Genomic DNA, 14,461 nt, shown 5'->3' on the forward strand with positions numbered 1-14,461 from the left:
TACTTGTAATTGTGAGTGCTTGTGCTAAGTCCACCATAGCTCACTACTTCATGGATGTCTTGAAACAAGCTGCAGTAGTAACTGCTGCTCTTTCCTCCTGCCCGTTTTAGTTTGTCTTTCTCCCTTCTCCTGTCCTTGGAGCATCCCAGATATTTCTGGTACTCTGAATTTGTAAGACCTGGGCTTTAAGGCCATCATCAATCACTGACTAGTCTTCCAATTCTAATAGTATAGGGTATCTCTGAAATATTCATATTTTCTACAGTTTGGGGCCGTTTGCTGTTTAAATGTTTTTTCAAACTTTGAAGCAAAAGGGCTTCAGTGTGATTAAGGTTATATCTGGAAAGATGAATCAATATACACCATACATTGTAAAAAGGTGTAATGCAAGAATATTTCTTTAGACTGTTTGAGTGAATGGCTGAGGATAAGAATTTTCTGTTTCACCATCAGTGGTAATAATAACAAATATCTACAGTGATTCTGAATTACTTTTATTTTCCAAATTTTGTTTCCTCCTTATATTAGGCAAAAGTGATAGTAAAAATATTTAACAAAGGCATGGAATAATCTACTTCTCAGTAAACTCACTGGTGACCACCAGAAAGATGTTAGCTTTAACATTATTGTTGCCAGGCAGCTGTGTCTGAGGAGGTCTCTCCCTGTGCACTAGGTGAAGCTCTAGGAAAAACCTCAACCTGGACGGGGGAGGGTTCTTGACTCTGAATAAGAAGGAATTCTCAAGCAGGTCAGATGAGTGTAGATAAGGTAGGAATTCATTAAAGTGAGAGTAGCAGGAAATGGCAGCTGCTTTGCAGGCAGCAGAGAGCAAGGAAGTACAGAGGGAGGAAAGGGAAGTCACTAAACTCCTGCTCAGCACAGGGCAGATCCCTTGCCAACTCCTGAAGCCAGTCACCTGGCATCCAGTGTCTGCTTAAATCTGCACTGCATGGAAACTAAACCCCTACCACTTCAGAATTTGGGGGAGCTGTAGAGCTCTGGATGTTGTGAGATTATGTTCTGAGTACCTCCACTTCCCTAATGGTCTAAAATAAAACAGGAGAGTAAAAGGACTGTGCTAAGACCAGAAAGCTGGATGAAATAGCAAAGTGACAAAAGACACTGACCATAAGAGGTGGAAATCAGTGAGTTCTTGTCTTTATCATGGAGAAGAGTTCAGAGACCAGTGCGATAGGCTTATGCAACAATAAAGTTTATTTGCTATAAGACAGTACACACTCAGAGAAGAGTGTGGGAGACCTCAAAGAGGAGGTGCATGTAAGGTCTTAGGATTCTGTCTTTTAAGGCTTTCAAGAATGGGGCAAAGGGAGGCAGGGTGAATCAAAGGTTGATGTAGGCTTGACATGTGGTCTCATGTCTGTCTATGGTAAGAGACATTATGTCACCATCCACAGTCAATCCTCTAGATCATTCTGTAAGATAAACTTAACACAAGGAATTTATTGGTCTGGTTTCTCTCCAAGAACTGGGAAGGTATCAGTTAAGACTGCTTGCCCTGCCTTAAGGTGGGTTACTGCCTGATTGCCAAAGAAAATCTTAGGAATCTTACCTCCTAACTCCCTGGTTTTCAAAAAAATGGAATCTTAGCCTTAAGATGGAGTCCCTCCTATTCCTACTAAACTGTTCATATCTTGGCAGTTTTCATCATAGGCAGGAAATTAATCATGATGCTTGTCCCACGTCCCTGTCCTACCTCATTATGACACATACTATGCAAAAAATTTCAAAGAGAAAAACAAATCTTATTGAATAGCACTTGTGGAACAATGGGTTAACATTTTCTTTAATCAAGAATGGGATATAGTATTTTAGCTTGTTTTAATGTTGAGTGATTTCGTTTCTGCAATTTTCCTACAATTACCATTTTGATGACTTTATTTTTATATAAACACACATAAAGTGTTTACAAATCTTTAAAGAATAGAATGCTTGTTTATATGTAATCACATGATTAATAAATAAAAAAACTGGATTTTTAAACGCACAAGCCCAAAAGTGCATGCATTGAAAAACTAGTCAATATATAAGACAGCATCATTCCACAACAATGTCTTAAATATATTGAGACATTTTTATGTTAGAGTTTTCCACTGAACATTTACATAATATCTCAAAATAATTGGCTTTTTGTTGCAAGAAAAGTACTTACCTGGAAATGTTCATACATTTCCTCTATGGATCTATAATTGTGGTTTGGCAAGCTCTTAAGGGACTTTCACAAGACTTGGAACATTTAATTGAAAATGATTGAGTGCCCAATGCACCACAGATGCCCAGTCTAAATAACAGCAATGGAGATTACCTAGAGTCAAATTCTTGTTTCAAAATTAAAACCAAATATATGCAGTCTCATTTCCAAGATAACCACTTGTGTTTTCCAGAGAGTCAACATGTGATTAAATTTTGAAGCCGTGAGATAGAAGCAAAAGACCATATGAGCCTCAGAAAAGAGACTCATATATGAAGGACAGCACATGGGTACATTTCATAATTTTTAAAGTTATGAAAACTTAGAGCTAATTTCCCAATATTATACCTTCAAAAACATTTTAGAAGAAACTCAGTATATTGCCTTTAACTTTTAATTAATTAATTGAGACAGTTTTACATCTCTCTAGATATTAGAACACAAGAGAAAAAAATACAATCTAAATGCCCTGTAACTCCAAGCATTGCTATTGTGAGAATATCTATATATAATAAGGAGATCTTCATCATGTTTATTCTGCCAATTGTTCTGTTGACAAATTGTGCTTTACAATAAAAAGCACTATTAAATAAGAAAGAGAGTCTCTAAGGAGTGCTTTCTTTTAAATTCCTGCTTATTCTATTTGCCCTAAAGTTTTCCCATTGTATTCCAATGAATTGGTATTGCTTTGTAGTTGTAACCTGCAGCCTGAATCTTTTCAAAGATATATAAAATTAAGATATACTATAACCTGTTTTTTAAAAATAAATATATGTAACAATAGAGTAATCATTATGCATCTAATCATAAAATCTACATAGGAACTATTTAGATATAAATAGAAACTTTTAATTTAATATTTAGATATGCTCACATAAATTTTAGCTTATATAACTGGTAACTTTTTAGAACTATTTGAAACATGGGTTTACCTAACAGTTAATAAGAAGTATCATTCTTGCAACTTTACCAGGTTATTGTGAAAAATCAATGACTGGAGAACTGAAAATGATCAGTAAAGAAGAAAACATAACTGTCAGTGTTGTTAAAATTTTTGAAAACATGTTTGTAATTTGAATTCTACAATTTACCAGCTGTGTGACTGGGTAGGTCATGTAACTGCTATAAGACATTTTTTCCTTACCTACAAACTAGAAATAATAATAAGAGTCTTTCTAAATCTTTTGTAACAGGATAATTGTGTGGTTTAAGACAATAAGAACTTAGAAAACTATGGTCTTAAAACCCTGGATTCTCAACCACTCATGAGCCATGCCATTCACATAGTTTCATTTGTTTAAGGTTTCTAGATCTTTTGCTTTAGGTTTCTGTCAAAACAGGCTAACTGGTTACTCTCACCACAGCAGAATAGCTCTATAGTGTAGCCTTTCCACATTGATGGAATCAGAACTCATTCTCTAGCCCTTCTAGTCCTTTCCAATTGTTCTAAAACTTTTTCTACTTCAACAAAATGAAGGTGCTGTTTCTCTGGTCCAGGATTTTCTAGTTTCCTACTTCCAGATATATTACATTTTACTCCCCTGACAGGGGTTCATGCCTCTGCCTCTGTGGGTAAATGGCAGAATTTCCAGAATCTCCCATCTGCCTTAGTTCATTTACATATCAATAGGTGTTTACCACTTCAGAGCCTCCTGTCAATCTGGGGCAAGGGGTGGAGAGAAAACGGCCATTCTCTCCTCCCCTCTGTTCCTGGTATGTAATTGGTCTGGCATCTGCCAGTCACCAAGGACCAGCCCATGGAATTCCTCCCAGAAGAAGCAGAAGTAGAGAGCATGTGGTGAGGGCACAGTATGAGTAGTGGCTGGAGGAGCTGGACAGGGACAGGCCTAGATAGTGAATTCGAGCAGGCTGTGAACAATTACAGATGGTTTCTTCCAACCTACCCTTTCCCTTGACTTATTTCAGTTTCATTAGGGAATTTTCCCCTAAGAGCTACAACTGTTACTATTTAAGCTCAACTAAACCATCAAAGGTGTTCTATCAGTTTATCCATAACTTTAGACTTTATTCCTTTGCTGTTCTAATGTGCTTTTGAAAGTCACAGACCATAATCCTAGGATGTGTTCATTCTGTCTGGAACCTTGAATTTCAGAGCCATGAAAGAAACTTGACATAATAACTCAGTATCTAGGGTTACCACAGTAGCTCAATATCAGCATATGTACTAAATATATAATTAAGACTTCTGAGTATAAAACTTGGTGAGAGGCACTGTTTGTAATTCTTTAACAATACAATTTACCATCATCCTCATGTTATTATTTATTATGAAATTAGTTGAAGGCAGAAATTTCAGATATATTGTCATTAATCTTTAAAACAATTTATTTTCAAGATTTTATTTTAATTTTAGACAATAAAAAATACTTGGTATTTAAGAGTGAACACTAATGCAAACTGTGAATTTTGGGGTGAAAATGATGGATCTGGGTAGGTTCATCATTTGTAATAAATGTGTCACTGTTGTATGGGATGTCGATAGGGCAGGTTGTACATATGTGGGAATAGGGCTCTATGGGAACTCTTTAGGAAGAGAATTGAATTTGCTATTCAATTTTACTGTGAACATATAACTGCCCTAAAAAATGAAGTTTATTAATTAAAAAAATACTTGGTGTGTTTAAGTGCCTTGTTCAAGACCAGGCCCAAGACAGGCACAGATTTATAATTCAAACCCAGGTCTATATTCCTCACTCCATATACCTGCACCACACAACTTTCTGTGCCTCAGATCATTATAGCTCAGGCATTAAATGTGAACATATATACAGACCTTGATGATTAGATGGCTTTCTATAGTGCAGTTGGAGAGAAATAAATATATGTAATTAGTATCAATTATGCATTAGGACAAATCATGTGAGAATGTTATTGTTGATCAATATTCTTTTTTTGAAAATTAATATATTTTTGAAAATTTATATTTCCTGTTTTGGCCTAAAACATTTCACTCTGAATGATAATTTGCCTTCTTTAATGCCTGGTTTGCTTTGTCATTTCTTCTGGCTGTGATTGGATTGTATTCCAATTAGTAAATAACCTGTAATTTGTAAAAAGGTACATATTAAGCTGAGAAAACTGACTTGATATAGAAGTTTTGCCTTAATTTGCATCTCATTTTTTAAATCTCTATTATGGTAATAGGAAAATGCATCAATATGTTCTTATCAGATTTTCTTTTAAATTCTTGATCATTTTGAAAAAGGATGTGTAATTGTTCCTCTAAGTCACCTTACTAGTTGTTATGTGGTATGTGATCTGTCTTCCTAAAGATTGAAATCATTTTTCTTATATAGAATAGGACTGTTATGTGCTATACAATTACATATACTGTATTTGTGCCAAGAACATTAAGAAAAAATTGTGGTTACCAGAAGGTAAAATAGTAAGTACAATATAAACACCATTGTGGAAACACAGAAAAATTTATCAATACCTATAATTATTTTCATTTATAGAACCAATGCCAAATACATATTTATTTGACTGAAAATATCCCATTGCTTTTCTGAGGTAAATTTAAGAAGTGTTAAACATTTGATTAAAATGAATGATGATTCTTTAGTTATAGTATACAGGGGAAACCCCAAACCTTTTAAGGTCATGACTTTAATGTAACATAACAGCTTTCTCTCTCCTTCTAATTCTATAAATGGAGAATGCTGCTGCCTGCAAGCTGTCTGGGAATTCAGCCAAAGAAAGAAGAAGGTTGCAAAAACTCTGGGGACTTGAAAGAAAAGTTGTTGGCATTAGCTTGGTCCTTGCTTCAAACTAAAATTAAAACAATAGACAGACATGTATAGTAATCTCTTTTTTAAGGAAAGAATAGAATGCTTCTGTGGTAATGTCAAGTGGAACGATTTGGTCCTGGCCCAAGTTATGCAGCTGTTCCACAGGAAAATAGCAAAAGGCTTCAGTCTAAAGCAGGCAAATAAGAAATGATTGTTCATAAACAGTCACTGGGGCACTCACATTTAGAACAAGGACAACAACATTAACATAAAGGAGGGCAGGTTAAGAACATGAGTCTCAGCACAAGTTGAGCCATGCCACCATTTTAGGATTTATACAAAAGGTAGTGGTGTTACTTTGTCTATTATCAATATGCCTAATAATCATTGTTTGGGACATCATATATTGGTCTAACATTTTTAAAGAAAAAAGATTGAATCACGGATTAAAGATATTTAAGTCAGCTATATGATGAAAAGGAATCATATACCCATTATCCATTTCTGATTGTCACCTGCTCATTAAAGGTGGATCAGACAAATAGTAGAGATAGTAGAAATAACTGTTTCAGGAGCAAATCAGAAGCTAAGCCAAAATGTTGCTTCTCAGTGGTTCCAAAATAACAAAATGGAGAATCAGGTGTAATAGGTGCAAAGTATTCACTATTACAAAGTAATAGCTGCAAAATAGGAGCAGAACTCTGTTAGTGACTACCAGGGTAAAACAGGAAATTCAAACATGCCATTGGATATATGTGATATCACATACTTCATTTTTATTCCCACCCTTCACAGGATTATTATTATTTTAATCTTATCTTAAAATATAGAGTGTCTCTGTATTATTTTTAATTTAAAACTTCTGTTTGATACAAACTTCTTTTCCACTTCCCATGATTGATTTCCTGAAATGGGTGGTCTTCCCATTTTCTTTACTTCCCCACCACCTACTAACTCACTGATTAATCCATTTCAATTTGCCTTCTGTTTTCTTTGCTTTGATAAGACTATTTTCTTTATAATCAGTAAGAGTCCCTTCTGGGAAAATCCTATGATTTCTTTTCAGTCTTTCCTTGCTTTTTTGTTCTGTCTGCCTCATCTGGCCCTGTTGGAGATAGAATAAAAACTAAAGAGGAGCTAGAAATTAGACTGTCTTTGAAGAAGTTAATGCTTTCACTTTTTGGAAATGATTGTAACTTAAAAAATGTAGAAGAGTGGATTTTAAAATGATTAGGAAGAACATAAAGAAGCAGTGAGCTGAAGGCAGTAAGGAATCAAACAGTTGGCTATTTACTTTAAGGCCCAGACAGTCCACAAGGTAAGAAAATGGTAAAGAGGAAGTTGAGAATGACAATAAAATACAAAAGAATAAGTTAATACCCATTTAGATGTGGACCATAGTATATAGAACTTTTAACATTGGGGCCTACAAGGATAAGATGGAATATAATGACCATTTTAACCCTTATGGAGCTTATGAGCTAATTGCCAGAAGATACTATATTGATTAGCCGTTGTTTGTATGGCTATAAATTCATGCTAGAAATGGTCAGTGCAGTAGGTCTTTAGCAAGCTACTGAGCCCAGAGAGGGCATAACATTGAAGAAGGTCTGATAAAAGAGGATGGGAATAGTAAAATACGTCTTGAGACTAGCCACTTCTTCCCCTTCAAGCATCCAGGGGTTCAGCTGCAGTGCTGAACATTACTGTAGGGCCCATCCTAGTGTTTCAGAAGTTAACTTAAGCCAACATAAGGGACAATTTAGACTCAGCAACTGAAGTAACAGAAAACGGCTGAAAGAATATAAGTTTGGGCAGTGATGGAGCTGAGTTTAAATCCTGACTCAACCATTTTAAATCTGGATGAATAAGGACAATTTGGGGAACACTGTTGAGCTTCAGTTTTTTTTTCTGTCGAAGAAGGAGATTTTCTAATTTCCTTTACCTATTTGCCAAGTGATATTAATCAGTATTCTTCTGAGAAAGGTGACATTTTCTATTTCTTAAACTTGTGGAATCTTTGTACTCTTACATAAAATAAATAAATAAGAGACTATTGTATTTTCATTCATCAGTAGTACAGAGGATTATTACACAGCCAAGCTTATTTCTAGGTAACTAAAAGACAGACCCACAATAAAGCACATCTACTCAACCATATCTGAGCTGAGGGAAATGGACTACTTAAATACCCAATTATATAGACCTCACAATCTAATTATTCACAATAATAAAATGCTGTTTCTACTGCTGGGCGTGGTTATAGAATCAAAGAATAGACTACTGACAGGCAACTGAATGCTATTTGTACAGGAATGAATTTATTTCCAGCATTCTAATATACTATATTTCCCATCTTCTTCTCATTGTGTAAGTTATACACATATTCCAAATGTCCAAATATGTTCTTTGGGGCACATCTATGGAATGAAATGAAAGTAAAGCAAAAGTCCTTTATTATGCCCTGATCCTGATCATGTTCATTCATATCTCCACATACTGACCTTTGAGATTATAAGGAGGAACAGAAGCAAAAAAAGAAGCAGAAAAGAAAGAGAGAGGAGGAGCAGTTAGGGTTAGAAAATAAAAAACAAGCAAAAGAAACAGGAGTGGAAAGAGGTTCTTGTGTTAGATACACAGATACAGGCCTAAAGAAATTAGATTAAGTATGTCTAAAGCTGACTAGAGTCTGTTACACTTCTTTTCCTCCTTGTAATACTGAAATTGTAGCAAGAAGCTCTTGTTCAAGCTATAATGCTGAAATGCACTGTCACATTTAGATACCTTACGGCGGTTGAAAAATGTTTTCAATAACCAATTTAAGTCTATCAAAAGGTGAGAACTATAAAAGTGCATTGCACAGGATACATGTAGTAAAGCTTCTATGAAAGAGTGTGTTCCTTTCAAGGTCTAAAATACCCTAAATGTTTTTTGAAAGAAAGAAGAAAAACAATGGATTAATTTATTAAATGCACTTTAAATCAGTGTGTTTGTAACTCCAGAAAATAATTAGTGGCAGAGAGAATAGTTTTAAAATGTCAATACTGTGAAAAAGAAAGTATTAATTCACTTAGTGTGTTAAAAAGTATAATATCATATAATTGAGAAATTTGAAATTTCAGGCTTCTGTCTTAAAATTCTTTTAGAAAAATTCCTCATGGAATCTACACTTAAATAACAAATATTATTAGAAACACATTTTTAGTAATTTAACTTGAGTTGCACAGAAGCTATCCCATAGAGTTATATACAGAGAACAATTAAATTCCTCCTTTTAAAATTTAAAGAGAAATGCAAAGCAGTTGGAAGACTTTTAAAAATCAAATGAATGACTTTCAGCTAGACCTAGAGTGTCACTATATGAGAATGATCATATGGCTTTCAAATAGACTTTGACTAACCCATACATGGATAATCCATACTTGAATTTTATATAAAAAAATCAATTTTCTATGAGGTAGCTGTTTATAAACATGAATGTCAAAAAGTACAATTTTAGAGCTGTAGTGATACTAGAATTCATATATTCTGATAAGGAAATCACAATAGAAAATGTTAAGCTTGTGACCCTTTTTGTTTATATTATCTCCAACCTGATCACATTCACAAATTATGTCTCAAGTGGGATACAGTATTGATTCCCTTATTATGAAAATGATTCTCCATTTAACTTTAAAATTTGTGTGTATTTTGAGGATGCTTCAATATTTTCACCATTTGTCATAGGAGAACTAAGTTCAGCAATGTGTAACTTCTACCTGATGATGTAAACAGTGACTGATTATGCCTTCACTCCTTTCAGGCTGAAATATCTTACTGGAAGAAAAAGGAAAAAAATCACAGCTGGAAACCTTCCCAGAAACCTCACTAGATGACAAAGTAAAAGACCGACCTTCCACAGACACTTAATGAAGACATGGTTTAGGGCTTTTCTTTTCTAGAGATCACTTTGCCCACAAAGAAAAGACAAAAACAGTGGATTTCTGCAGTTAAAACCTGCAATCAAAGCAGGATAAAAACTGAAAAACTTTACTGCTCATTATATCACTTACAGTGGTTTTCCTTTGGATTCACAGGTCAAAATTAAAGGCTGTCCTTCTTGTGGAAAAGGAGTGGATGGTATAATCTTAACTGATGGTGTATCTAGAAAAAATGAAAAGGAATATTAAGAAAGGTCACTAAACACATATGAAACTATACATTTAATAATTGAACATTACAGTAGATGTTTAGGCTATTTCTTACAATTGTATACATTTATAAGGGATGTCTTTGATTTGGTGAAAAAGAGTATGCAATTTTAAGAAGGCACCATCCTGTCCATGAAAAGCTAACAAAAATTTCTGAATATCTCATGAGCACCCCTGTTGTATTATTTCTGAAATCTGAATTTAAAAATGGAATTGCACAAAGTGGTTCAGATGAATATAAAGCATTTCATACAATTGTTTTTTTCAACTATTTATAGATGCCTATGAATACTATTATTATGGACTGAATGCATTTATGTACATTTGAATAACAACACTTTCATTGTTACAGGAATACCAGAGACTCACAATGAACTTGAGATCAACTACTGTCTCACCAGCATTATGCAGGATCTTTTTGAAAATGCAGTAATGCAGCACTTAGCACATGCTGCTTGCTCTACAGTATAGTTAGCAAATTGTTTGAAATAGTTATTTAGAATGTTACTAGAAGTTAACATTTTGTTATATATGGTACAACATAATTGCTATAAAATTATTTATTTCCATAAAACAATTTTATTCTTTGTCAGAGGATTAGAGTACTTTAAGACATTTATATTTATAACTTTTATGCCATGAAATATTCCTTAATCAACACAGATTTTATTTCATAGAAGAAATGGAAAATAAACTAAAGAGACAATGTAAACACACACAGTCCTTTATGAAACTTTGCTAGTCCTGGCATTCTGTTAGCAACACAGCATGAAATTCTAGTTAACATGGAAGTGGCTGCTCTTATCTCTATATCATGTCTTTATGCAAATTGAAATGTTCCATTTTCGGGATCCTTTGCATACTTAACTCTTAAATAATAACTCAGACATCACTTGCTAAGGGCAAATTACTCTCAAATTTGGTCAGATACCTCTGCTGCTTGTTCTCTTTTGCACCCTGGTGTAATTTTTAAAAAGTTACTGTTGTATCATGAGTGTCTTATACAGGGCTTTACACAAAATTTGTGCTTAATAAGTTACTATATGAATTAACACACACTAAAACACCAAAAATGTTGATACATTTACTTACTAATTTGATACATTGATTCTGAAAGATTTAAAAAAATGCTTAATTGAAATTTTGTTGGGGCCTGCTATATGTAAAATTAATCTTAAATATTCATGTCACAAACCTCATATGGACTTTTACTCTTAGCTCATATTTAATGTAATTCAATGTCTATTGCTGATTCTCTTTCTCATATAAATTTTCTGCATTAAATAATAACTTTCTATGATTATGAAAATGGCTATTTGTTTTTTAATGTAAATATCACATTAGTAAACTACTTTTCTCTCCTCATCTGGCAGGGGAAGCACTCAATTGTGAAGAGATTTATTTTAAAAATCAGCCAAAATTGTAGTTTATAGTTCCATGAAATGTTAGCATTCCTCTTTAAACATTCCATGTGAGTAATGTACAAAAAATAACAGTTTTTTTTACATCAAATATTCCATAATGGGACTAGTATGCCAAACTTGGTTTTTCTCAAATAATTTTTTAATAACAGAAGTAATCTGAGTTTTAACAGGTTTTTACTTAACAATAAAGATCTCTGTTGTATTTTCATCCATCACTTCATTTTATCCATGATGGTATTGATGAAGCACTGTTAGGGTAAAATTATTTTTGTGACATCTTTCTGTGAGTAATACCTTTAAATTGCTATAGGATGCCAATACTTAATTATTTGTTAGCTAGCAAAAAGACAAAATAAAAATTGTTGTCATCTCAAAAACTGAGTTAACTTTAATAATCTTCTAGGATTTTTTTTCAAAATGTTTAATAATTGAAACCCACATGTAAGCATATTTTTCTATATTATTTATTTGTTACATATCAAAATGAATGAAGAATTTTTCAGGAGTGGCACAGTGCACAACAGATAATAGAATAATGATTTTAAAAACAGTCTTAAATTTATGCATGTATTATGCTATTAGTCTATTTACTATCCTACATATGAATAGGAATGAGAAGGTTACTGCATAAGCCAAACTTTTAGTTTCATGCCTTTGCTAAGTTACCTGTTAAGAATTATAAAACATTTTTTTCCTGTCTATATTTCTTAAGTTATTTGCAGATTTTATTGGTGAAGTTTTTCATTTCAAAAGGATTGACAATACTTTCTTAACCAAGTTTACTTAAAGGAATTCAACACTTGCTCTGGAAATAATCTATTTTCCTTCCAGACTAAGGGCAATATGAGTCAATATTTCTTCCTGATGCACTTCTTCATAAAACAGAGTGACATTTTTTCTTCAATACTTTGTGGGTGTGTATATTTAGTTTTTAGGTTAATAACATATTACATTGCGGCAACAAATTATAGTTAAAAGGAGGAGCTACTAAAAATGCACTATTATTACAGCTATTAATTTATATTTGTTTTGTTCTATATCTTAAACTCAGACATTTTTGTTTTGCCAACTAACAATTTCCATGTCTGGTTGAAATGTCTTCAAGTAAGTCCACTCTAACAACACTGTACTTACTAAACATCAGTGTATACTGTGATATATATAATGATTTATTTAATTCATATAATGTGTATATTTACAATGTATATAAATTATACACACACACACATGAATGACAGGGAACAGTAAATAAGTAGTCCTAAATTATTTCATAATACAACATAACTGTTATTATAAAACTATGTTTAGTAATTTTTTTTACTATGGCTCCTTCATTTACTACATTTTGAGTATGTAAGATCCAAGACCTTAACCTATTCAACTGTGTGTTGTCAAACCCTAACAAAATGCCTAATACGCTATAAGAATTCTTTAAATGTTGGATGCATAAAAGAACTTTTTGCTATTTCTCTCAAAATGCAAGCAAATGAGGAAGTTTTACACAGGCATATAAAAAAATGGAGATGTAATTATTCATCCACAAATAATTTTTCAGTACCAATTAGCAACAAGCAAATATGTAGATATTTAAAAAGCATAATTTTTCCTATATAAGGCTTTATTTAAAAAGTAGTATTCTTTAGACCACATCTTCAAATTACTAAAATATGAAAAAAATTTTAAAAAAAGCATTATGTCTTTTACTTATATGACATATTCTGGGGCTCCTTTAGAAAGAAGCACAAATAATCAAGAGATAGATTAGTGAACCAAACATTATTCTTTTTTAATTCAAAATTTTAAAAGCTTTATGAATTTGGGAAGTAAGGATACCTCCTGTTCTATTTGATTGATAAGGATTTGAATCAAAGTAAAGATATCAATCCAGTAGGACGGATTTTTCTATTGCTTTAATAAATATTTTAGAAAAGAGAAAAAAATCTATGATGAAGCTGCAATTAAATCACCTAACAGACAGTTACGAAAAGCACAAGCTTTTAAAAGTACTTAATATAAGTTATTTAACATTTATCCATCATAAGGGTTTTGTAGATGAAGAAAAAGAAGCATTAGATCAAATGTTTTACCAATAAAAAAACAAAAATAAAAATAAACCTAACCTCTTTTGTAATCAAATAAATACAATAGAAATTCGTTATATAAAAGTGACATCTAGCCTGTCAGGATGGATGGCCAAATTGCTAAGAGAAGCAACCACAAACTAACATCTAATATTAGTTTACTGTATCATTCCATATTGTATAATATAGTAAGTTAAAAAAGATGGTTTATAACTTAACTGTGGTCATTTGCATAGCTCATGGCATTATGTGGATCTTTGGTTGAAGGGAAAATGTTAGCTTGATAATTTCATTTGTCCACAAAATTCATTAACTGTGATGAATTGCAAGGAATTAATTTAACATTTATGTACTTCCTAAAACACCAAAGGCACAGTACTATTACTCATTCTATCCATTGAGTCAATGTAACTGTAACATTGTACATTGTAACATTCATACTGTAACACCTAAAGCTTGGGTGTTAAGTTTCAAAAATGGTGTTACTGAGTGCTTGGCATATTATTAGGAAAGCAATTTTCTCAGAATACAGATTATCTCTATCTTGTTCACTGGTCTAATATTTGTTGAATAATAGAATGAGTAATGGATATTTTAAAAATAATTTTTTCCAACTACTGGTTAGGATCACTAGTGTGTTAAAAATCAAATGTATTTTTACAACTATCTTTTAATAATACAATTGATCAAATAGTTGGTGAATAATATCCAATGTTGTAAATGCTCTACAACAATGTGGGCTTTTTGAACTCTTTCATACAGCATAAAGATAGGTTCTATTGTGAACCTATTGTACCGAACATGA

At 32.7% G+C, this 14,461-nt stretch overlaps 1 protein-coding gene across 5 annotated transcripts in view; it reads right to left on the reverse strand.

Annotated features, from left to right (window-relative positions):
• Window positions 1-14,461, reverse strand: part of CADM2 (cell adhesion molecule 2) — a 1,133,262-nt gene that overhangs the window by 110,846 nt on the left and 1,007,955 nt on the right. For all 5 annotated transcript variants that reach the window (XM_037001690.2, XM_037001693.2, XM_037001691.2 and 2 more), the window contains one exon: window positions 10,014-10,104. In XM_037001690.2, the coding sequence (XP_036857585.1) occupies window positions 10,014-10,104 (91 nt within the window). The remainder of the gene's footprint in view (window positions 1-10,013; window positions 10,105-14,461) is intronic.

The sequence above is a fragment of the Manis javanica genome, chromosome 3, assembly GCF_040802235.1.
Source record: "Manis javanica isolate MJ-LG chromosome 3, MJ_LKY, whole genome shotgun sequence".
NCBI lineage: Eukaryota > Metazoa > Chordata > Mammalia > Pholidota > Manidae > Manis > Manis javanica.